This window comes from Mesoplodon mirus (genome assembly GCF_964341445.2).
Source record: "Mesoplodon mirus genome assembly, chromosome: 12".
NCBI lineage: Eukaryota > Metazoa > Chordata > Mammalia > Artiodactyla > Ziphiidae > Mesoplodon > Mesoplodon mirus.
This window is the reverse complement of record NC_138988.1, coordinates 68,178,188-68,203,924: the sequence shown is the minus strand read 5'-3', so window position 1 is coordinate 68,203,924 and position 25,737 is coordinate 68,178,188. Positions and strand designations below refer to the sequence as shown.

Genomic DNA, 25,737 nt, shown 5'->3' with positions numbered 1-25,737 from the left:
GGTCCCTGCCAAGCCTCTGCAACCCTTTTCAGATCAGTCAGAGAGCTCAGCTACCAAAACCTGCTCGGATGCCCAATTACAGTGTAACTGAACAATAACTTACAGTGTGGAATAAGGCTAGACCTGCTTTGAATTAGATCCGGTCTCCTCCACAGCCATTTCAAGCTCCAGCCAGCAGGTGGAGGCCTCCTTAGCTTCCTGGAAACGGCCTCCTCAGCGTTCCTCTTCCTCCCCCTCTCACCTACAGCATGGGCCCGAGAGGCAACTTTCAGCTGGCACCTCTTTGGCCTGGGTAGACACTGGTCTTGAGGAAGAGGTGCCTTGCATATCCTGGCAACAGTTTGCAACAAACCACTTACATTCCAGCCAGTTGCCTGACCTCCCCAACCCTCAGGGGTGACCTAGGGCCACAGTGGCTGTATTTTCCACATGGCCCCCAGAGTTTATAGGTATCTCTGAAGGCATCAGAGATTGGATACACTCTCCTTTGACCAGGATGATTGTAAGGACAAAGGAGTTCTTTTCTAACCCTGGAATTAAGACTGCAGGGCTTCCCTGGTGGCACAGTGGTTGAGAGTCCGCCTGCCAATGCAGGGTCCACGGGTTCATGCCCCAGTCCAGGAAGATCCCACATGCCACGGAGCGGCTGGGCCCGTGAGCCATGGCCGCTGAGCCTGCACGTCCGGAGCCTGTGCTCCACAACGGGAGAGGCCACAACAGTGAGAGGCCCGCGTACCGCAAAAAAAAAAAAAAAAAAAAAAAAAAAGACAGCAAAATATCTTCTTCTGCCCCTGATACTGTCCCACCAGACTGACAGCTTCTCATACCAGTCTGATGTGGATTCAGGGTGATCTTCCTTTCACTGTCACACTCCAACCAGCAACACCTCCTGTGTCCCATCATAGAACGTTAAAAAGCCTGGAATGGACCCCATTGACAGATGAGGAAACCAAGACTTAGGAATTGGCTTGCCACCTCAAGTTTAAACACTACCTGGCTTCCAAGAATGTCTCTAATCAGGCCTCATTCTACCTCATAGTTAGTAGTCCTCAAAATTTTTGCTCCACTACCCCTAAAAGAATATATAAGAACTAATGCAGCTCCTTGTACATTTTTAAGGTGACATCTAATATATTTCATATTAGTTTAAAACTTAGTAGTTGCAGAGTATGGATGTAATTTCTACTATTTTTAAACATTAATATTTTAATATAAAACTACTATATTCCCTTTTAAATGTATTGACTAAGACTCAGAACCCATAGCGATTTGATGTTCACCATCATCCATCTTAAAAATACATGAACAGGGCTTCCCTGGTGGTGCAGTGGTTAAGAATCCGCCTGCCAATACAGGGGACATGGGTATGAGCCCTGGTCCAGGAAGATCCCACATGCCGCGGAGCAGCTAAGCCCGTGCTGCAACTACTGAAGCCCACATGCTTAGAGCCTGTGCTCCGCAACAAGAGAAGACACCGCAATGAGAAGCCCATGAACCGCAATGCAGACTAGCCCCCGCTCGCCGCAACTAGAGAAACCCCACGCACAGCAACGAAGACCCAGTGCAGCCAAAGATAAATAAATAAAAATAAATAAATAAATGTATTTAAAAAATACATGAACAAATAGATAAACCTACTAACAGATAGACCTACTGTATAGCACAGGGAACTATATTCAATATCTTGTAATAACCTATAATGGAAAATAATCTGAAAAAGAATATATATAACTGAATCACTTTGCTGTACACCTGAAAGTAATACAACATTGTAAATTAATTATACTTCAATTTTTAAAAATTTTTTATTTATTTATTTGTCCCAAGGGGGTGGATTTGAGAGTGACCAAGAAAATCCAATCAGTTGGACTTGGAGACTGATTAGATATGGGGCAAGATGGAGAAGGAGTCAAAGGTGAGCATGCAGGTGGAGGATAAAATATTGGCCTTAGCCATGGCAGTAGCCATGGGGATAGAGATGGAGCAGTAGCCATGGAGATAGAGGTGGAGCAGTAGATATGAGAGCATGAAGGAGAGAGAATCTACTGGATTTAATGATGGGTTTTTCATGAGGGGGATGGCAGAGAGGGAGCAAGTCATCCTAGATTCCCAGATCTCTGTCTTAGGTAACAAAGTAGGTAAGTCAGACAATATGGGAAGAGAAGCAAGTTTGAAACGCTTTGGGCAAGTTACCTGACTTCTCTGAGCCTCAATTTCCGCACATGTAAAATGAGAATAATAATATCCACCTCTCAGCGTTGCCATGAGAATTAAATAAACTGGGAAATTGCAAGGCATAGAATATACATTCAATAAACACTTTGGGGTGATACCAATAATAGTGCTTGCTCACGTGCTGAACACTTAATCCTCAGAACAATCCTGTAAGGTAGGTACTATACTATCCCTATTTTGCCAACATGGGAACTGAAGCAGAGAGAGGTGAAGAAACTTGACCAAAGTCACCCAGTTGGAAAGTGGCAGAGTGTACATTCCTAGCCACTGCATTATACCTTACTCTTTCTGGGACATATAACTGGACTTGAGGGGAGAAGAGAGAAAATGGTAGAAGAGACAGACTATAGACCTGATGCATAATTTATCCCAAGAGCTGATTTTATTTGGAAATGTGCCTCCACAATTTGGTGGCAGCCTGGGGACAGATGGCCCCTGGCTTGCTTGTTGACTCTCTTTCCCAGCCTAGGGCACAGAGTCCTTGGGGTTAAGGCACAGGGGCAAGTTCTCAAGGATCAACATCCCTGACAGCCTCAGTGGTCTGGGGCCTGGGGCTGGTGCAAAAAAAATGAACCAGGTTCCATTCTGGACTGTTTCGTGGTTGGAGGGCCTGGGCCCTTGGCACCAAGACTGTAGCTCCTTCTTCTGCAGGGGCTGGTGTCACCCACAGGCCAGCTGTGGCCAGGTCCTAGTAGGCATGAGATTGGGGGAAAGAGGCTAGCAGAGGTTAGTTTTCTGGTGCTGGGTCCACTTTATCTTCCTGAGGGGCGGAAGCTGAGACGGGCGCCTCTTCCCCACAATTGAGGGACTTCTGCTGCTCACTGCTGCTGGGTGAGGGGGTCTTGTTGTCGTGGGATCCCCAGTGAGTCAGGCGTTTTAGGGAGGAGTCACGGCGGACAAGTAGAGGGGCCTGGAAGCCTGTGAAGGAGCTGCTGGTGGTGGGACGCTTGTCTAGCAGAAAAAAGGCAGGTATGAGGAAGAAGCAAGGTGCATGTAAAGGGGAGAAGTTGAGGGGCCTTGCCTCAGCCCTTGGGGGAGAGGAGAACCCGCTGACCTGCAGTCCTGTGCTGGCTCTGTAGATCTGGGGGTATCCCTTCCACCCTCCCTTCTCCCTCCCCACTCCAGGGAAAGCTCCAGGGTCTAACCCTTCTCACCTCCAGGTTCAATTGGATGCATGAGCCGGTTCATCTGGACATTCCAGTGTTTCACGTTCGTGCTGGCCTGGCGCAACTTCCGTTGTGCAGCCTGTGGGGGCAGGACCAGGGAGGAGTGGGTCAGAGCCACCCTCCAAGACAGAGAGTCTTGACCTTTTCAGGTTCACACGCCCCTTAGGATCTGACAAAGGCTATTGATCATCTTCCCAGAAAAACTCATGTATGTTCATAAAGAGTTATGTATATGAACAGAGTTGGCATCCAATTTCAGGGGACTCATGGGCCCTCAAAGGGTCAGAAATAACCATAGTTTCCACTTATTAAGCAGCTAAGGTGTACTAATATCTTATGTAACTTCCAGAGCAGAAGTTAACAGCAAACAAATTCAAAAGAGGTTAAGTGCCTTGCCCAGGGACATACACGGAGCTCTGAACCACTGCATTACACCACCTTCCCAAGACCTAATGCAAAAGCCTCTGCTCCAGTGTTCACCCAGCCATTAGCAGTGGTTGTGGGGTGGGGAATCATAGAGGAACTTTCCCTTTCTTTGATACTTATTTCTATGTTTGAATTTTTTACAATGACCATGTAGGCCAACAAAGCAAAATAAAATAATCAATATTAATAAAAACAAAACTTCAAAAGTTTTGAAAAAAAGTGTTCTGTGGAGATTCAGGCTCCAAAGAGTGGAGCCAAAGTACAGGGATAGCAAAGTAGGGGCTGGAAGAGTAGGAGGAAAAATTTTTGCCTAGATTAATAACAATGATAAAAGTCATAGCTAAGGTTTCTTCAGTGCTTACTACATACTTAATTTCATGTGTTATCTCATTTAATCTTCATAGTAATGCTATTACCAGTCCCCTTTCTCAGATAAGGGACTTGGAACTCAGAGAGGTTAGGCAACTTGTCAGAGGTCACACAGCCAGGCAATGATGGAGCCTGAGGGATAGAGCTTGAGGGGAGATTCCAGAGCCTGTGCGTTAACGCGCTCACCCTCATTCACCTGGCAGCCTCCAACCTGCTCCACCCCAGGCCTCACCTCCACGTCCTCGTCAGCTCTCTGCCGGTTCTGTCGCACCTCCTCCAACTGCTGCTGGGCCTGCTGCAGAGAGCGGCTCTGCAGGGCCATCTCCTGCTGCAGTTCCTGCTTCTCCTGCTGCGCCCGCTCAATATAGCGCTCCTGTTCCTCCTTCAGCTGCAGCAGCTGCTTCAATTTCTCCTCCTCCTCCTCCAGCAGTCTGCCAGGCATCCACTGTGTCACCTCCAGAGCCAAGGCACCTCGCAGGTGCTTGGCAAGTGGGGCGGGGTGGGGGGGGCGGGGTCGGGAAGTCAGGGAGGGGAAGCAGAAGGGGCCCCTCAGTTCTACCTGGTCTGGGCTAGGCGCACGGCCTCCTCGTCTTGCCGAGCTTTCACCTCCAGTTGCAGGGCCTCCTGAAGCCTCTGCTGCATCTCCTCCAGCTCCTCGATGCGCTGCCGCTGCCGGGCAGCCTCCTCCTTCTTCAGCTCCATCTCAGCCTGCATGGAGGCCCTTGCCTGCTCGGGAAATGGAGCCAGGTCAATGGGGGCATGGGGGACAGAGGCAGCAAGTATGCTGCTCCTTTCCCCAGGGCTTTGCTAGGCCAGCCCAAATACTTATCTCTGGGTCAGGGTCTGGGGAGTTCCTTCAGGTCAGTGGTTCCTGATCTGATCCCCTCTGCAAGCCTGACTAACTCAGATAATGATCAGTGAACTACATGGGGGAAAGGGGCTCAAGTCATCCCCTTTTTAGCACCAGCCTTAATAGTTATTATTATACATTATAATATAACGTTTTATAATTATAATTAGGGTAGTGCTTGGAAGGGAATGACAATAATTATAATTGTTATAACAATTATAACTCAGAGTGTTTCCTTAGTTGATCCTCCTTTCCATACCTCTATAAGCCAAGTTCTATTGGCATCAACATGTCACAGGTAACTGAGGCACAGAAAGGCTGAGTAACTTGCCTGGGATCACAGGGTTCCTAAGAGGCAGAGCTGGGATTGAATCCACAGTGTCTGACTCCAGATCTAGATCTCTTAAATCCTAAATCTAATTGCCTCTACACGCTTAGTCCGCCTCCACATTCATCCTGCCTTCCTCCCATCCTGCATTCCCCAAACTGGTTTCATTATAAACTCAGATCAAGTCTACTCCAACCTAGTCCAGCCTTGGTCCAAACTCATCCCCAATCACACCGTCTTTAGCAGCTCCTCTGTCCAAGTCCCGCCCCCAGCAAAGGTTTCTGAGCCAGGTCCCACTGTACCCCTAGCACTCAGGTCCGACCCTCCCATTTCGTAGGCTCAGGCCCCGTCCCCTACCGTCTCTCCTCTCAAGCCATCCCTCGGCCAGGTTCCTTATCCCACAGGCCCTGTTCCTGGCACAGTCCCCGTCCCATACCCATCCTTCAAGCCCACAGGCTCTGTCCCCAAAATCCCTCAAGACAAGCCCCGCCTCCACTTTCATCCCTCAATGCGTGGCTCCGCTCTCGACCAAGGCTCCGCCCCAGGCCCCGCCCCCAGTGCTCAGCTCCCAGGCCTGACCGCACCACACCCCTCAGCCCACCGCCTCCTGCGCTCTGCGGCCCCACCTGCTCAGCCTCGCGCAGTTGGCCCTCGAGCGCCAGTTGCAGCTCGCGGTGCTGGCTGCGGCGCCGCTCCTCCTCCTCCTGCAGCAGGCGCTCGGCCTGCCGCTGCGCCTCCTGCAGCAGCTCCAGCTCCTGCAGCTTCCGCTCCTTCTCCTCCTGTAGCTGCTGCAGCCGCAGCACCTCCTCCTCCTTGGCCGCCCGGCGCCGCTCCCGCTGCTCCCGCTGCTCGCGCCGCTTCTGCTTCAGGTCCTTGTGCAGCGACATCTTCCCCTCGGCCTGCAGCCGGATCGCCGTCTGGATGGCTGCGGAGGGAGCGGGAGGGGCTGGCCGGGGGCAGGGCAGCCTCGAGGCGACCCATCGCCAGAAAGGGGCCTTAGGAGTTGCCCGTGTCCAGTGCCCAGCCTCCCGCTGGGCAAAGTGCTGTCACCCCCTTTTCACAGGTGAGGCGACTGAGGGCCAACCAGGTCCAGGCCACCCAGCGAGCACTCACCAGCCGTCCATTCCTGGCGCTGGCGCGTGTCTGAGGCGCTCATCTCGTATGTGCGGGAGGCAGTCTTCACACAGAACATGCAGCGCTTCCCTTCTCGGTCGGGCAGCACCTGGGAGAAGGTGGACGGCCCCAGACAGGCTGGCTTCACTGCAGTCAGGGCCACACCTGCCCCAGGGGTGCTGCAGCTCCAGCCCCTACCCACGCTGGCTGACCATCCTCCCCAGGCACCCCTCCCACTCTGACAGGAGCCTGCGTGGCTCGGTTTGAAGGTTAGTTATGGGGATACTTGTGTGCCCACAGCTCTGTATCCTTTGCTCTTTGAAGGTGGGACTGTTCTCTTGGTATCTCTCCATGGGGCCTAGCACAGAGGGATCACTCAGTGTTTATGCAGATCACGCTGGAACATCTCCCATGACAGGGTCCTCACAATCGAGACCATTCATTTCCACAAAGCCCTGCCTGTTGAGAAAGTTCTCCATTCATTCATTCCACAGATATTTTGTAGTGTCTACTGAGTGCCACTCATTGCTCTGGGCATTTGGGATACTGAGATGTGCCTAAGAGACCAAATCCCTGCCTTCCCTAAGCTTACCTTCTAGTGGAAAATAATAGCTACCACCTACTGAGCTTCATGTGCTCTAGAGTCTGTACCAGGCATGGATTATTAGCTTCACTTTACAGAGAAAGAAACTGAGGCTCTAAGAGGTCCAGGAACTTGCCCAATTCACACTGCCTATTAGTGGTAGAGCTGGATTTCTGCCTAGATCTGTGCTGTTTCCACAATGACAGCTGTTTCCCTATGTGACAAAAATGGACAGAGCCTAGGATGACTATAATAATAACATTTTTAATGTAAAATAACAAGTGTTGGTGAGACATTGGAACTTTCATACACTGCTGGTAAGAATGGAAGATGGTGCAGCCACTGTAGAAAAGTCTGGCTGTTCCTCAAAAATTAAACATAGAATTAATGTATGGTTCAACAACTCTACTCCTAGGTATGTACCCTGAGAAAAAATATATATCTACCCAGAAACTTGTACCTGGATGTTCATAATAGCATTATTCACAATAGCAAAAAGATGGAAACAACCGAATACCCATCAAAGAATGGATAAACAAAATGTGGTACATCCTTACAATGGAATATTATTCAGCCATAAAAAGGAATGAAGTCCTGATTCATGCCACAACATGCTTGAGAACATTATGCTAAGTGAAAGAAGCCAGACATAAAAGGACAAATATTATATGATTCCACTTATATGAGGCACCTAGAACAGGCAAATTCATGGAGATAGAAAGCAGAATAGAGGTTACCAGGGGCTGAAGGGAAGGGTGGATGAGTTATTGCTTAATGGGTACAGAGTTTCTGTTTGGGATGATAAAAAAAGTTTTGGAAATAGATAATTGGGATGGTTACATGTGAATGTACTTAATGCTACTGAATTGTAGCACAAAATGGTTAAAATGGCAAATTTCATGTTATGTATATTTTTTCACTACAGTTTTTTAAATTGTTGTTTGAAGCCTCTAAAATAATGGACAGAGTCAAGGGAGGGAAAGGGATGGGAAGGGAGAAAGAATAGGGAGGTATAGAGCTGCCAAAGGGAATGGAATTTCGGTGAAGGGGAAAGAACTTCAAAGAGGATTTTTAGAAAATTTTGCTGGGTAGAGTGAGACATAAGCCATCTCCTCTGAAATCTTTAGCAAAGTCCACATTATTCACCAAAGACTTTAGTATTTGATTTGCAGTTTGGTTTTTTTTTTAAAGTGCTGACATATGGAATCTAAAAAAGACAAACAAATGAACAAACATAACAAAACATAAACAGAGTTATAGATACAGAGAACAAACAGGTATGTTTGCCAGAGGGTAGGGGGTGTAGTGAGAGGAAGGAAAAAGTTGAGGAAGATTAAGAGGTACAAATTTCCAGTTGCAAAATAAGTGAGTCATGGGTGTGTAATGAATAGTGTGGGGAACATAGTCAATAACTATGATTACATAGTTAACTTTGTATGGTGACCTATCATAACTAGACCTATTGTGGAGGTCAGTTTGAAATATATAGAAATACCAAACCATTACATTGTGTAACAGGAACTAACATAGTATTGTAGGTCAATTATACTTCAAAAACAAACAAATCCATAGAAAAAGAGATCAGATTTGTGGTTACCAGAGGTGGGAAGGGAGGTTGTTGCGGGGATGCAGGGAAGGTAATTGGATGAAGGTCATCAAAAGGTACAAACTTCCAGGGCTTCCCTGGTGGCACAGTGGTTAAGAATCCGCCTGCCAATGCAGGGGACACGGGTTTGAGCCCTGGTCCGGGAAGATCCCACATGCCGCGGAGCAACTAAGCCCATGTGCCACAACTACTGAGCCTGCGCTCTAGAGCCTGCGAGCCACACTACCGAGCCCGTGTGCCACAACTACTGAAGTCCACACGCCTAGAGCCCGTGCTCCACAACAAGAGAAGCCACTGCAATGAGAAGCCTGTGCACCACGACGAAGAGTAGCCCCCGCTCGCCGCAATTAGAGAAAGCCCGCGCGCAGTGATGAAGACCCAACGCAGCCAAAAAATAAATAAAATAAATTTAAAAAAAGAAAAAAGGTACAAACTTCCAGATATAAGATATAAGTACTAGGGATGTAACGTACAACATGATAAATTAACACTGCTGTATGTTATATGGGAAAGTTGCTGAGAGAGTAAATCCTAAGAGTTCTCATCACAAGATAATTTTTTTCTATTTAATTTTGTATCTATATGAGATGAGAGATGTTCACTAAACTTATGTGCTTATCACTTTATGATGTATGTAAGTCAAATCATTATGCTGTACACCTTAAGCTTATACAGTGCTGTATGTCAATTATATCTCAATAAAACTGGAAGAAAAAATAAAGTGTGTTACTTTTCTAAAAGAAAAAAAAAATTGCTGCCATGGCTGAGAATAGCCTTGAGGTACCCAGGTATGCAACTGACCCTTGAACAATGCAGGGGTTAGGGGTGCCAAACCTCTGCCTAGTCAAAAATCCACATATAACTTTAAAGTCAGCCCTCAGTATCCTGATTCCACATGTGCGAATTCAACCAACTGCTGATGGCGCTGTACTCCTGAATGTATTTATTGAAAAAAATTCACATATAAGTTCCAACTTGTGTTGTTCAAGGGTCAGCTGTATTTGGGTTGCACTCATCTAAGCGGGAATTTGTCACTGTGGCTTTTCCCGTTTACCCTCGTCCTGACCCCCTTGCCTTCACACTGCACTGGAGCCCCCCCTGAGCCTTGAGATGTGCTCTACCCCCTCAACTGTCCCCCTCACCTCCACGCAGCACTGTGCATCCAGCAGGATTGTACCCCTTTTCTCCTTGCACTCTTCACTCCCGAAATAGCAGAGGCAGCTGGGCTGCAGCTGGAACCAGCGTTCTGCCCAGTTCCTCCTCAGGTGCCCTCGCTTCCACAGGTAGCCCTGCCACCCAGAGCAAAGTCAGAGGCATCACTGCCCCCCCCCCCGACCTTCACCCTCCTCGGGGTCCTCCCCTAGTTCCCAGCCTGGCCTGACCTGCTTCAGGACGTCTTGGATGAGTTCCTGGTAGACCTCGTGGATGGCCATGCTGAGGGTGTCTCGCCCCACGCCTCGCAGACAGCGGCCTGAGTTGAAGAGCTCCAGGAACTGCCAGACGCTGAGCCCGCTGGTGCTCTGGGCTGCTTGGGCCTCCTGGGCCAGCAGCTCCTCCAGCTCACCCAAGCCCACCTCCAAGCTCATGCTGCTGAGCACCTTCTTCAGCAGGTATTCCACCTGGAAGGGGGGAGGGAAGGCTTGGTGGCTGCAGCAGGCTGTGGCGCTGATCCCAACACCAGGGGGCGCTCCCATCAGGCGCCCGGAGCCTGGGCAGAAGTGACCAGGGACAGGAGGGGTGGGTAGGGTAAGAGGACAAAACAACTAAATGTTGGAGGACACCTGAGTAGAGATTTAGGAGGGGATCCTGGAGCCCCAACTTCAATTCAGGCATCCCCTCCCCAAGCTCCTGTCCCACTCCTTCCTGCCTTGAATTAAGGGCAGGGTGAGGTGGGAGCTGAGGGGGCCAGGGGCCAGGCCGAGACAGCAAGTCATAGAAAATGTCAACAGGGGAACCAGGGCCCTCTCATCCAATATCCTCACTTTGCAGATGACAAAACTGAGGCTCAAAGGGGGAAGTGGGGCTTCCCTGGTGGCGCAGTGGTTGAGAGTCTGCCTGCCAATGCAGGGGACATGGTTTCGAGCCCTGGTCTGGGAGGATCCCAAATGCTGCGGAGCAACTAGGCCCGTGAGCCACAACTACTGGGCCTGCGCGTCTGGAGCCTGTGCTCCGCAACAAGAGAGGCCACGGTAGTGAGAGGCCCGCGCAAGGCGATGAAGAGTGGCCCCTGCTTGCCACAACTGGAGAAAGTCCTTGCACAGAAACGAAGACCCAACACAGCCAAAAATAATAAATAAATAAATAAATAAATAATGATAATAAAAAATAAAGGAATTCCTTTCAAAAAAAAAGGGGGGGGGGAGGTGACTTGTTCTGAATCATACAGCAAGTTGGTAGCAGCCAGAACTCAATTCAGATCCGCATCCCATGAATCCTTATTCCAAGCCCCAAGCCCCAACCTTAGGGATCCTTCCCCTATGGGAGGGCAAGGGGATTGGAGGTGGAGTAAGCAGAGCAGGGACAGGAAACCTGTTACACAGGAACAGGAAGTGGTGGTTGGGGTACCTCCTGCTGCAGTTTGTTCACACTGCGTGTTGATCACAGTAGCAAGCAGCTTTCTGACCTCTGAGAGGCCACCTCGTCCTGACTGGCAGGAGTCTGACAAAGATGCCCAGCCAGCCAGGTGTCTGTATAGATAGACACATGTCCCTCGACTGCCCCAGCAGCTTCTTGGGAAACTCTCTCCAGAACTTTCACTCTGGGGGCTACTGGGTCTCCGCTGGGAGTGGAGCGGGGCACCCCCCACTCTTCCCACAAACAGAGGCAAGGGCACGAATCTGAGCACAGTTAGATGTGCCAGGACTTCTTGTAAATATGGTGGATCTCTCCCCCACGTACCCTACTCTAAAGACCTAAATTCGCCCTGGTATCTTCGCAACCACCAAAAGGGCTAAAGGGTCAGGAGAAGGCTGAACGGACGGGGAGAGGGGAGGGGGAGTAGAGGGAGGGTGCAGGGTGACTGGAAAAGCGGGGGGGGGGGGGGGCATCTGCCCTGGCTTCACCCATGAGTTAAGGAGGTAGAGGCTGGATTCTAGGCCTCTACTCCCAGGATGCCTTCTCTGGGGCCCTGAGCTGAGTCTGCCCTGGCTCTCCCCTATATTGTAGAAGATAGGAAGAGAAAATCTGAAACCAGGGGCAGACTTGGTTGCCCACTTGGAGTAACTGGAGAGATGTCCCAGGAAGGTCTCTATTCCCCTAATAATAGCATCCTTCTCAGATTGCCACAGTGCCTAAAATCCTGCCATTTGATTTTAAGTGTTCTCATTTTTATTATTATTATTATTATTTTTAATGTTCTCATTTTTAAATGCCCAGTAATGTATCAGGCGTTCAAACCTCTGTGTAAATAGAATTTGCAGATCATTTTCCTACTGTGAGGGCTAGCAGAGCCTTGAAGGAAGTGTAGTTTTTGACCTCCTGGGAGAAGGCATAATTGCTCTGATATGGACACTTATAAGCATCTGGAGACAGATGGGTGTGAACAGGTCCCGGGGTGGGGAGATAAAGAAGAAAGGGGATGTGGGAAAGTACGGAGGCAATTTGGCCTCCTTCATGGTTCTGCTAAGGTCTGTCCCCAAGTGATAAAGTTCCTGGGGCTTACCTCATCAGGAACCATGATCAGAGGGTACTTGTCCTCAGACAGGAAGTTGAAGAGGCACCAGAGGCGGAAGGCATCCTGATTGGAGAGCATGCTGTTCCCGTTGCTATCCACCCGATAGTTCTTCTTGGCCGTGAGGGTCCAGCACAGCTCATCAAAGTGCTCCTTAACGAAAGCCCCCTCCTCCACCTGCCACCAGGCCGGCAAGTCAGCTGAGAAGGCTGCCCTGTCCCTGCTCTACCACCCAACTAGGCTCCAGCTGGCTTCTTAGGGTCATCTATTCCCCTGCTCCCCGCCCTGCCATGTTGGGGCTCTAACCTGAGGAGTCCCTGAGCTGATGATCAGGTAACTAGCTGACCAACCAGGCTGACCCCAGCCCCCAGCCCTGCTCCTGCCACAACTCCCTCACAACCACTGCCCCCAAGTCCCCTGCACACAGAGAAACTCAGGTCCCTCAGCCCAGGGAGAAAGAAGGGGAAGCCCAGGAGAGAGTGGACAGTCAAGGAGAACCTGTGAAGACAGCGACAGCTGGGAGAAGCAGGGGGGACAGCACTTGGGGGAAACTGGAGAGCCTTTTGTAAAAGTTACAGCTGGAAGCTAGGCAGGGATGGGGTGCAAGGTCGTGGGAAAGGTGGAGGCTAGGATAGAGCGGAGGAAGCTGGAGAGTGAGTTAAGGGGAGCCAGGAGGGGGCAAGTGGCTGGGCGGTGAAGGATGGAGATGGGAGAGCAGGGATGGACAGAGGGGACAGAAATGGGGTTCATAGGGGGAGGAGTTGGGATGGCAATGTATTAGGGTGCTGCTCAGGTTGGGAAGTGGAGAGAGGTTAGAGGGGCCCCACCTTGTCCAGGATGTATTTGTTGAGGTAGGGCATGTACCCCTGGCTGGACACAGGGCCATCGTCATCATCTCGGAAGTGCTCCTCCAGGGCCACAGGGTCGTGAGGGATGTGCAGGACGGTGTACAGGTTGTGGGACAGCACCTGAGACAGAGGGCAGTTTGCCTTCCTGAACGCCAACCAACACTGGGCCAAAGGGCGGCTCCCACCTCCCCACTTGTCCCCACCCCCATCCTGGCTGAGTCTTCTGCATACATTATTCAATTCAATCATAACTAAAGCTTCTGTATATATAGACACAATGGAATGTTATTCAGTCGTTAAAAAAGGAATGAAATCTTGCCATTTGCGACAACACGGATGGACCTTGAGGGCATTATGCTAAGTGAAATAAGTCTGATAGAGAAAGACAAATACCATACGATCTCACTTATATGTAGAATTTTTTAAAAAGGGAAAAAAAGGTGTTCACAGATACAGAGAACAGACTGTTTATTGCAAGAGGTGTGGAGTGGGGAGGTGAAATGTGTGAGGGTGCTCAAAAGGTACAAACTCTGGGTAAGTCATGAGGGGACTTCCCTGGTGGTCCAGTGGTTAAGACTCTGAGCTCCCAATGAAGGGGGAACGGGTTCGATCCCTGGTCAGGGAACTAGATCCCGCATGCTGCAAGTAAAAGAGCCCACGTGCTGCAACTAAAAGAGCCCGCGTGCCGCAACTAAAGATCCTGCATGCCACAACGAAAATCCCGCGTGCAGCAACTAAGACCCGGCGCAGCTAAATAAATAAATACAATAAATAAATATTTTTTTAAAAGTCCTGGGGAGATATAATATATAGCATGGTAACTATAATTAACAATATCGTATTGCATATTTGAAAGTAACTAAGAGAGTAGGTCTTAAAAATTCTCATCACAAGAAAAAGAATTTTGTGTAACCACGTATGGTGACAGCTGTTAACGAGACTCACTGTGGTGATCATTTCACAATATGTATATAAATATAGGATCATTATGTTGTAAACCTGAAATTAAAATGTACATTATACCTCAATAAAATCCAAAAAACTAGAACATGTACACTTGCTATGCACCAAGCACTGTGCTCAGCACTTTATATATACTTCACTTAATCCACATAACAAGTGTTTATATCCTCATTTCACAGATGAAAAAAACCCCTAGGCTCTGAGACATTAAGTAACTCACCCAAGGGCACAGGGCTGGCAGAGCTGGGATTCAAACCAAGGCAGCCATGCTCTTTGCCACTTCGTCAGGCAGGTATGTGCCCTTTCTGCAGACAAGGACACCGAGGCTCAACCGACTCAATAACTTGCCCGAGGACCCACACTGAGCAAGAGCCTAGGATTCAAATCCAGCTCTGCAGATCCCAAAGCTCAAGGGCAGAAGCCTGACATCTACCATCAAAGACTCAGGCTGCAGTGTGCCTAGAGTCCAGTGTGTCTGCTCCAGGAAGGGCATGTGCAGTTCCAGTCACTGCCCTTCTAAAGATGGAAGGGAGCTGGAGAGGGAGCAAAGGAGAGGCACGAAAAATGGTCTGTGGGATGTGGAGGACAAGGCTAAAAGGGATGGCGGCCATGACAGTACAGAGGGAAAATGGGTTGGTTAACAAACCCATGATATTAGAACAAAGAGGTTGAAGCTTGAACAAGGAGATCAGGAAAAAAATAAAATTGTCTTGGGGTAATTCTGTTGTAGCACTTATCACAGACAGCGTGAATGATTAAAAATTGTCACCTACTATGTGCCAGCCACTGTATGAGGTGCTTTCTATACCCCACATCTAATCTCTGCAACCGTGATATATAGATATTATTATCTCTGTTTTTCAGATGAAGATGCTGAGGCTTGGAGAGGTTAAGAGTAAGTGGCAGAGTTGAGGTTGCAACTGGTTTGTTCCTGGCTCTGAAGGCTGCTTCCCCATTAAAACATTGACCCTGGGGCTTCCCTGGTGGCACAGTGGTTAAGAATCCACCTGCCAATGCAGGGGACACGGGTTCGAGCCCTGGTCCAGGAAGAGCCCACATGCCGTGGAGCAACTAAGCCCATGCGCCACAACTACTGAGCCTGTGCTCTAGAGCCCACGAGCCACAACTACTGAAGCTCGCACACCTAGAGCCCATGCTCCACAACAAGAGAAGCCACCGCAATGCAACGCCCGCGCACTGCAACAAAGAGTAGCCCCTGCTCGCCACAACTACAGAAAGCCTGCGCGCAGCAATGAAGACCCAATGCAGCCAAAAATAAATAAATAAATTTATAACAAAAAAATATATATATATATATTGACCCTGAGCCTCATTCCCCAACTATATAGTGAACTCTGGAGGCAAGGTCTATGTTCATCTTTATGTCTCACAGCATCTATGTCTTCTTCTGCACACCAAAGGCAGTCAATAAATGCTGTATTTAAGGGCTGCTTCCATCACCAGCAGTCCACCTTGGAATCAGCTCCTCTGAGGCAGAAGCTGGCAACATCCTAGAGATGGCGTGTATACCAAGCCTTCATTTCTTTATTCTCTTTTGTGAGAGGAGGGGTAGAAGGGTTTGAGACTTCTTCCCAATGTTCTCCTGGGCCTCAGGTTCAACTCAGCAAAGTGGGAAGTTGGGGGGCCAGCAAGGGGATTGGTGTTTCTCTTTTCCCTCCTTTCCCTCTGGACAGCCATCTCTGATCCCCATCCCAACCCTCATTCCCATGATCTTCAAATTATCTCATGTGCCATCTTTGGTTTTGCCTACTCTTGTTCTAAAGGACATCTGAAGTTTCTTCCTGATGAACTCTACCTCCCTCCCTTATTTTGGTAATGGAGCCTTGATTTTCCTTTGAGAAGTAACTCTCCCCCATTTTCAATATCTGTGGTATTGGCCATTTGCACCCCTACCCCACCTGGCTGCAGGGGTGGGCACATTGGAGTCATGGTGTTTGGTTCAAGGATGAACATGACCAAATCTAGGCCAATGAGAATCAGCCCTGGGATTTTTGCTTCCTCTAGTGGAGAAGAGGTATACTCTTTCCCATGGGTATACATGGAAAGAGTTAAGCTGTTAGAAGATAGATATAGCTGACATTTTTGTCCCTGTGTGGGAAGTACTTGCTTAAGAATAAAGCTATCAGTGAAAAAAAGCAGAGTCAAGGTATAAAGAGTCATCATTTGAGGACCTAGATCCAATCATGCCTGAAGCCAATACTATGCTTGGAGTTTTGTTGGTTATGTGAGCCAATCTATAACATCTCCTTTAAGTAATTTTGAGTTTGGTTTCTACCACCTATATGCAGAGCAGACATGATTAATACATCTGTGGTCATAGGATACCAATCCACACTCTAAGAGGTGCCACCACTTCATGCTTAGCACTTAAAATCCAGGGTGACCAACACAAGAGAAATACCCACTTCTGAAGAGATAGGTGTTATTCTAAGAGTTTCACATATTTCTACCTGTTGCCTCCTGGCCTCTTTTCAAATTACCCATGTCTTTATCTTTCTTCAAGCCTCCTAAAGCACCTCTTTGAGGAAGCTTCCTGCATAGCCCAGCCAAATGGCTACACTCCAGTGAAGCGTGCAGGGGGATATGGAAGGCCAGGAACCTTCACTTTCTAGTTATGAGGCCTTGGATAAACTCCTTCACCCCCTGAGCCTCAGTATCATTGTCAGTAAAACAGGGGATAATACCCACCACGTACAGGGGCCATGAGGATGGAGTGAGATATTATAGAGAGAGTGAGAGAGTTAGCTCTGTACAGAACAAATATAAGTTCCCTTCTCATATAGAAAGTGCAATTTCTTACCTAACAAATTAGCAAAGATGCAAAAGACTGATACTATCAAGTATTGAGGAGGTTGTGGAGAAATGGGGACTCAAATGCCCCACTGTTGAGATGTGAATTGGTAGTGTTTCTGGAGGGCAAGACTGTATCAAACATAAAATTGGGCATGACCGCAGCATTTTTAATCATCTAACCTATAGATGCTCAAGAGAACAGTTACCTGTACAAGAATGCTCACTGAAGCATAGTTTAGAATAAAAGGCATTGGGAACTTCCCTGGCAGTCCAGTGGTTGGGGCTCTGCGCTTCCACTATGGGGGGCACAGGCTGATTCCTGGTCCCGGAACTAAGATCTCGCAAGCCGCGGCATGGTGGAAGGAAGGAAGGAAGGAAGGGAGGAAGAAAGAAAGGAAGAAAGGAAGGAAGGAAGGGAGGGAGGGAGTGAAGAAAGGAAGAAAGGAAGAGAGGAAGGAAGGAAGGGAGGAAGGAAGGAAGGGAGGGAGGGAGGAAGAAAGGAAGAAAGAAAGGAAGAAAGGAAGAGAGAAAGAAACGAAGGAAGGAAGGAAGGTAGGAAGGAAGAAAGAAAGGAAGGAAGGAAGGAAGAAAGAAAGAAAGAGAGAATAAATGAGGCACTGGAGACAGCCCAAGGCTCCTTCAAGAGGGGACAGGTGGGCTTCCCTGGTGGCGCAGTGGTTGAGAGTCTTCCTGGCGATGCAGGGGACACGGGTTCATGCCCCGGTCCGGGAAGATCCCGCATGCCGTGGAGCGGCTGGGCCCGTGAGCCATGGCCACTGAGCCTGTGCGTCCGGAGCCTGTGCTCCGCAGCGGGAGAGGCCACAACAGTGAGAGGCCCACGTACCACAAAAAAAAAAAAAAGAGGGGACAGGTACACCAAGTCACGGACCTGTGTGTGGTTGAAAATGTTACTTCTGCCACATGTATACTTATGGGCAACTGATTTAACTTCTCCAAGACCTTAGTCTCCTCCTCTTTGAGGAAAATAAGGCACCTGCTCCACAGGGTGTTTTAGAACGAAGAGCTTAGCACAGCACCGGGTACATAGTACAATAATAGAAATTGCTTAATAAAAGTTGTGAGCTATTTTTATTATTATATTTGTATGAACAGACATGGAAAGATATGCATACTATACTGGCAGGTGGAAGATATGCATACTATACTGGCAGGTGGAAAAAAGCAAGCTGTAGAATGAAATATTTGTAAAATAATATGAGTGCAAAGATTATGCTGAACCATATTAAACTGCTATGTTAGTAAGTCAAACATCAGCAGTTTCATATAGTTCAACCTAATAAGTTTATTTGTACATAGAAAAAATTTAGAAGACTCAGCAAACTGTTAACAGCTATCACTCTACCACTCTTCCCCAGGGAGGGGAGGAAATTTCACCTTCTTTAACACTATTTTTGTCTTTCGATTTTTTTAACCAGTAAAACATGTTTTACTTTTCTAGTAAATTTCAACTTCTTTAAAATTATATTCTTCTGAACCAGGAGCATATATTGTTTTCATGACAAAAAAATTTAAACTATAGAGATAAAAAACAAAGGGTGCCATTAACCCCTGTTATTAATGTACCCTGCTATTAAGTTGCTCTGTAATAATGTTCTTTTGCTGTTCCCTGTTGGTGTGAGCATTTCTGGGTGTTCTACATTCCTTGAGGGCAGCAAGGACTCTAATGTCAACCCTGACTCCAGAGCTCAACACAATGTCCCCCACATTGTGTTAATCAATGTTTTTGACTAACTCCCCAAGTCTAACTTAAATGCTGCAGTGGTTTCCCAAGGTTCGCAGAGTAAAATCTCAGAATCTCTCCAGAGATTTTACTCTGTACCTTCTCTGACCTCATCCCTCTTGCTCACTTCTCTCCTGCCCCTCTGGCCCCTTTGACATTCCTCAAACACACCAGGCACACTCTTGCCTCAGGGCCTTGGCGCTTGACATTCCTTCAACCTGAAACATTCTTCGCCCAGGTCACGGCATGGTCCACACCCTCTCCTCCTTCTGATCTTTACTTAGATGTCACCTTCTCAGGGAGGGCTTCTCTGACCACCTTATTTAAATCTGTAATCCTATCCCCTCTACCCCCCACACAGTAATGATAGGGGTATCTTCTGCTTTATTTTCCTCCATGTCATGTATCACACACTTTTACTTATTTTGTTTATCATCTGTGTTCTCTGACTAGAATGTTAGCAACACAAGTGTGCGGTTTTTTGTCTGTTTTATTCACTGCTGTTATCACTGGATCTGGCATATAATGGATACTCAGTAAATATCTACTGAATGAACCTAAGTGCTTCAAGGGGAGAATTAGGAAAAATACAAAAGTCAGATAGACTGAATCTCTCTGAGCACATGAACCTTGCTGGGGCTCAGTTTTCATATTTCTAAAAATGGAGTTGAAGGAGATGATGTACAAATCCCCTCACACCCCAGGATAGAACCTGCCACCCAGCAGCACACAGTTATCTGAGCTGTTCCTCTCTTTGGTTCATTGGCCCACGCTGTCCTCTAAGACCTTCCTCACCTGGACATTTTGCCAGGGGAATCTGAGGAGACCAGGGCAGAGAGGCTCCGACCCTGTTAGCCATCAGGTGTCAGGACAAGGAGGAATTAAAGGCTCCAGACACTCAGAGCTCAGGGCCTCTCCCCAGAGAGCTCAGCTGACCTCAGACTGCCAGGCTTCCTGTGCCTGGGTGCGGGTAAGGGCCAGGGGTGGGGAGAGAGTGTGACCAGAGGAAGGTCATGCTGGAAAGGAAATGGCAGGAGTGGAGGCTGGCTTGCGGAACTCACCTGCTGATTTCAATCAATCCTTAGCCCTGGAGGCAGGGCTCTCATTATCCTCCTTTTACAGAGGAGGAAACCAAGGCTCAGAGAGGTGAAGTGTCCTCTTGCTCAAAGTCTGATTCTAAAGCCCCACGCTAGATCTCTGCTACATTGGCTCAGGTTAAGCATCAGAATCACCTGGGAAGCTGGTTGAAACTGAAATCTGCTGGGGCCCGCCCAGACCTACTGACTCAGAGTTTCCAGGGGTGGGGTCCAGGTGTCTGTAGTTTTCACAAGCTGCCATTTGGGCTCCCCCAGAGAGGATTCTCTGTCTTCCCCACCCACCCAAGCAGCCCCTGACCTCTGGGTTGGCAGCCATTGACCTTTGAGAGGCTTCATTTATTCACTATTTCCTCTGGAGGCATGTTGGGGTGTGGTTCTCCCCTGGGGGCTTGGGAGTTCCCTAAAAGCTCCAGTGCAGCAATGCGATGGGCGCCAGGCCCATGGTCCTGTAGTTCGCAGACTTCAGGAGTAGACGCAGATACAGAGGGTTTGGGAATCCATAAAAATACCAAGCACTAACTGCAAAAAGAATGACTAATTTCTTTCTCCTAGATGGCCTATCGTCTTTCTTCCTCCCTCCCTCCCCCCTCCCTTCCTTTCCTTCCTTCCCTTCCTTCCCTTCCTCCCTCCCTCCCTCCCTCCCTCTCTCTGTCTTTTAGATGGCCTATAGTCTTTAAATGTATCTAGGTGCTAAGTGATTCTTTTTTTTTTTTTTTTGGCAGTACGTGTCCCCTCAGGCAGACTCTCAACCACTGTGCCACCAGGAAAGCCCTAAGTGATTCTTTTAAAATATATAGATCCTTTTTAAGAGTCACTGAATGTATTTTTCTCAACCAGTGGGGTACTAAAGCAAAACTATCATGAGGGAGTAGCACCAGGAATTTTAAAAGGTGGGAATCTCTGGATTAGCTGTGTGCCTGCTGAGAGCAAGAAGGGGCTTGGAGGGGTTGGCTGTCAGCATCAAAGGAAAGACAGAGGCTCAGAAAAGGGAGAGGAGAGGCTGCATCAAGGATCAACTTCACCTACTTGAGGTGCTGTGTTAAAATGTATTTTCCGAGGCTAGTCAGAGAGCTTGGTGATCCCCAGTTCAGCCCTCAGGCTTTACAGATGAGAAACCAGAGGTTCAGAGATGGGCAGTGACTTGCCTAAGGTCACCCTACTGGGGAGCAATATAGGCCTCAGCTTACATGGCTCTGAGTCAAGTGCCCTGCACATCATTGAATCATCCTCCCCTTCCTCCATACTCTAGACTGAGAAGACCAACAGCAGGCAGGGGTCAGGGCAAAGCTTTAGACCCCACTCATCAGATTCCCGGACTGGAGTTTTTATTAACTTCTCCTCTACCGAGGAGAAGGTTGTTGTCCCTCCCCAGAGGAGGCACAGCCCGAAGCTCAGAGGCTCTTGGTGTGCAAGAGACCCTCCCTGGGCCCCAGGACTGCCCCGAGTGCCAATGAGAGGCTCAGGAGCCTGGGAGACCTGACAGAGCCAAGTAGGGAAGGCCCTAGTTCACCCTCCCTGCCTTCCCCCTGCTCCTGTCCGTCAAGGGGAAGTGATAAGCCTCCTAGGATCCTCACTGAGACACACTGCTCCAACCACGCGCCCAATCTCAGGCCCCTCACCCCAGCCCTGGCAGTCAGGGAGTGAGGAAGCCGAATTCTTAGCTGATCATCCATGAAGCCTAAAGCCAAAGCTGCTCCCACAGGGAAGATGGTACGGCCATTAGGAAACCCATCATTCTCAAGGCTCCCCTCCCTGCAGCCCTCTGTCAGGAGGGGAACTCACTCCTAAAGCTCTTTAAAGAGGGAGATTCTGAGGACCCTGCCAAAGCTCACAGTCCTGAGAAACTCTGTGTTCAACCTAACTCCGTTCTGGGCAGAAGTGCCATTCTTACTGATCTATTTTTATTTTTCTCAACCCACGTGGACAAAGGCTATTGTACTTTCTATAAGAATTCAGAGAAGAAAACTCATCTCATCTCTCCCCTAAGCCTTCTCTTCTTCAGAGAAAACAATCCTGACTCCTTGGGGTACTTCTCAGAGCACTTGCTGTTCCTCCTCCTTCTGGCCTCAACACGGCTTTGCCCAGGACAGCCGGTGGCAGCCTTTCTACCAACACATCAGGGGAGAAGTGGTGACTGCTGCAGACAGACATAGCCTGCTCTGGGCTGGTGCAGGTCTCCTGCTTCTTCCCAACTGAGGACGCCAAGGCCAAAGACAGTTTTAGCAAGAACAGGCTAACCCCAAGATCTCTTCCCTTCTCACCAAGTCTTTCAGTGGAAGGAGTGTGCCCTGCAGGTCTGTCTCTCTCATCTGCTTCTTCCTCTGCCTTCTGGCCACTTCTCTATTGCTCTTTTGCCTTTCTGGCATCCCCACCCCCAACACTATCACTACTTCCTCCCATTCCAGTATCTAGCACTATGGGCTTGAGGGAGAATTGCCTTCCTTATCTTCCTCTCCTATGACATGGGCCCTGCCATTTCTGCCCCACCGGCCGCCAGGCCTGAGGCTCCCACTGCTAGCTCAGATTCCCAGAGTGGGCAAGTTTTCTGTCGAGGGGGTTGAAATCTACCATTGATCCTGTGGGACCACAGAGGCTGCTGGCAGTGGGCTCAATGTGAGCTGCGACGTGGTACAAAGACAGCAGATGGTTCAAGTATGCAAGCTCCCCAGGCGACCTTCCTTGCAAATACTCAACCTGTGGGGGTGGGGAACAGGCATCCACCCAGTAAGAGGCCAAGACAGAGGCTCAAACTAAGAAGGCTTACTGCCTGATTGGCCCAGGAAACGGAGAGCCACGGAGTGTTGTATCTTCCATGTATGAGAGGCTTAGAGAGACTGGAGGTGTCATAGGGCCACAGGTAATGGAGTGATAGAAAATGGAACCTTGGAGACAACAAACCATGGAGGTTGGGATTGTTCCTAAAAGATATTAAAGGGGCAGAGTGGGAGGTGGATGTAGGACATGGAGTTTCCACAGGATGGATTTTGGATGATCTGCTTTTCCTCTATCTATACTGAAGACCTCACTAGATTACATAATAAGACAATTTAAGTAGAACCTGTCTGTTGGGAGATTCTCTCAGATGATCAAAAGTGGTAGTGGACTCTCCTTCCTGGGGGAGCCAAGAATCATTTACTGGATGCTCACAAGTCTGGCTAAGGGGTCGATTATGGGATAAGACCAGTTTAGGACATCCAAGTTCATCGTGTCCAAGTTCAAAAGTAGGGGGATGGGGGGCTTCCCTGGTGGCGCAGTGGTTGAGAGTCCGCCTGCCGATGCAGGGGACACAGGTTCATGCCCTGGTCCGGGAAGATCCCACATGCCACGGAGCGGCTGGGTCCGTGAGCCATGGCCGCTGAGCCTGCGCGTCCGGAGCCTGTGCTCCGCAACAAGAGAGGCCACAACAATGAGAGGCCCGCGTACCGCAAAATAAATAAATAAATAAATAAAAACACAAAATTTCTTAAAAAAAAAAAAAAAAAAAAAAGTAGGGGGATGGAATAGGGGTGGGGTACAATGCCTAACCTGTCCCATCCGTCTCTCCCAGGTTTCCAGGCACCTCCTAGTTCGATCAATTAGAATGGAGGTTTCCTTGAGACTGCACTCCTCCTCTGTGTGGGGTGGGTGGCAGGGGAGATGCCAGGATATGGCCTAGCCTCATGCCAGGCACATAGCTGGTGCTCAGTAAATATTTGCAGAGTGAGTGAATGAACCCCTAAGGCAGATCCCAGAGGGCTGAAGCCCACCCTGCTCCTGACTCCCCGCGTTCCCTGGCTCCAATGGCCTAGGGCCTTGTTTCTTCCCCACTAACTAGGGTGAAGGAAGCACTAATGCGGGGCTACAGGAAAGAAGGAGATAAACTTTTCGGCCCCCCAGGAATTATCTAGGACCAAGCATGAATTTCAGGGCAATCACTGATGGGGCTCTTCCTGGGCTCAGATTCCACGCCTTCCCTACTCGAGTTCTCAAGGTCTAAGGTAAGTTTCTCAACCTGGCATGTAGGTGTGAGGGGGGTGGTGAGCCAGGCAGCAGTATAATGGGGTCTTCAGTCCTTGCCCCTTCCTACCCCTGTCCCACCTGGGAGGCAAGGTCCAGAGGAGCTGCTCTCCTGCGAAGGATGACTGAGCTGGCCTGGTTTGGGACTGCGAGAGGCTCTTGAACTCTCTCTCTCAGCTCCAAGAGGAAGTGACTGACAAGTACTAGCTAACTGTCTCTCTTCAAAGGCAGGAGGAAGCGGCAGGAAGCAGTAGGGTGTGTGCCCAAGCTTGACTCTGGGGAGACGTGTGCTCATCACACAGAGTCTGGGATGTAGCTTGGCCCGTGGCCCTCAGAACTCCATGATGGGACCTCTACTCTCCCGAGAGTTGGGGGCCAGGGCTCTGGGCAATGCCCCTGCACACATCTCACTGGGGCCTCTGGACAGGGAGCAGCAGCATCCACTAGGCCATGTTGCCCCAGTTCCCCAGCACGGCCCTCCCACCCCTCCTGGGTCCCTGGCTAGCTGGGTGCCCCAGGAGGAGCACAGGGTTCAAGTCTAGCTTCAGGCAGCAGGAGCTGATGAGACGTGTCTGCCAGCCTCCCCTGTGCCCCGGGTGCCCCTCACCTTGAGCTGGGACTTGGAGACCTTGCCGCTCTTCTCCACGTCCAGCGCGGTGAAAGCGTACCAGACGGACTTAAGCAGCTCCTTGCGCAGGGCCATGGTTGAGGCGCCCGCCCTGCCCAGGGGCGTCTCTGACACCAAGATCCGGTTTCAGGAAATGCAAACGGCTGCAGAGACCGCAGAAGGGCCATGGTGCAGAGCAACAGCTCCACCTGCCTGCTCTCGCGGGCTCCCCACACTGGCAGGACCCAGCCTGTTGCTCTTGCAGTGCACAGCGGCACCACTCCCTGCATGGGAACTGGGGTCCAAGCCCTGGGGAGCTAGAGCCCCAACTCTGATCAGCCTGCTTCGCTGGGTGCGAGGCCCTTTGGAGGCCTCCTCAGCCCCAGAGCCTCCTGGAACCTTCTGGGCTCCCAGAGGCAGCTTGATGAGGGAAAAGCAAGCCCATCCCGACTTTGGAGTCAGATAAAAGGGGGCAGGTCCTGTACCAATTCCACACTTACCAGGTAGGAGGCTTTGGATCAATAACTTAACCTCCTTGAGCAGTTTCTCATTGGTAAAGCAGGAGAAATACTCACCTCATAGATTGTAAAGAGGTCTGAGAATGGATGTAAAGCACAGAGTAGGCACTGGATAAAGCATTTCTTTTAGGACCATCTAACATTACTGTGGTGGTAGGGCTCCTCCCAAGTGGAAGAAAACAAAAGGCAACAATACAAACTTGGAGGAGGAACTGGGCCAGGGCAACTCCAGGTCAGGAGGACTTGGCACATGATTGGCTGCCTCCCCATCCCCTAGGCTTTGGTTCTAAAAGGCACCCCGAGCATTGCCCACTCTGGGCCCCACTGGCCCTGACCTAGAGATTCTGAAGCTCATGAGGGTGAGGCTCACGGTGGGGTCCAGCTTCAGGGGTGCCTGGCAGCAGGAGGCTGGCGATTCAGGGCCCTCCACATCAGTGCTTGCGTTTCTTTAGATCCAGTACCTGTGAGGGCTGGGGCATATTCCTGCCACGAACAGTGGTCTTGTATGTTGAAGGAGCCTGCTCAGGCAATCGAGACACCCCTCCCTGGGGGCATGTCCCAGCTCCCCCTGCTTCCAAGGAGCTGGTGGCAAGAGTAAAAGAGCTCGCTAAGCATCCTAGGAGAGGATGTCTGCGTTGGGGAAGAGGGTGGGGCACATCCATGACAATGGAGAGAGGAAAAGAGGCACCTGCAATCCCTGCAATGTTCCCACGCAGGAGGGGTCAAGCCCAAGAGTTCTTTCCATCAAGTCCCTTTCCCTGCATCCCTTCCTTCCCACTAGCGCTGGTCTGGTCCTACCATGTACTT

General features: G+C 49.5%; 1 protein-coding gene across 2 annotated transcripts; it reads right to left on the bottom strand.

Moving 5' to 3' along the window:
- Positions 1-1,834: 1,834 nt before the first annotated feature.
- DEF6 (DEF6 guanine nucleotide exchange factor) lies at positions 1,835-24,615 on the bottom strand. Of its 2 annotated transcripts, none has more exons than XM_082638745.1 (11): positions 24,413-24,615; positions 13,174-13,314; positions 12,338-12,523; positions 10,059-10,295; positions 9,819-9,965; positions 6,488-6,596; positions 6,001-6,299; positions 4,756-4,922; positions 4,429-4,627; positions 3,390-3,480; positions 1,835-3,186 (listed from the first exon to the last, which is right to left on the bottom strand). In XM_082638745.1, the coding sequence occupies exons 1-11, from the start codon at positions 24,506-24,508 to the stop codon at positions 2,963-2,965; spliced, it is 1,896 nt and encodes a 631-aa protein (XP_082494871.1). In that variant the 5' UTR covers positions 24,509-24,615; the 3' UTR covers positions 1,835-2,962. The 2 variants fall into 2 exon arrangements, with proteins under 2 accessions (XP_082494871.1, XP_082494872.1); XM_082638746.1 differs by lacking the exon at positions 24,413-24,615 and adding an exon at positions 14,378-14,511.
- Positions 24,616-25,737: the final 1,122 nt, after the last annotated feature.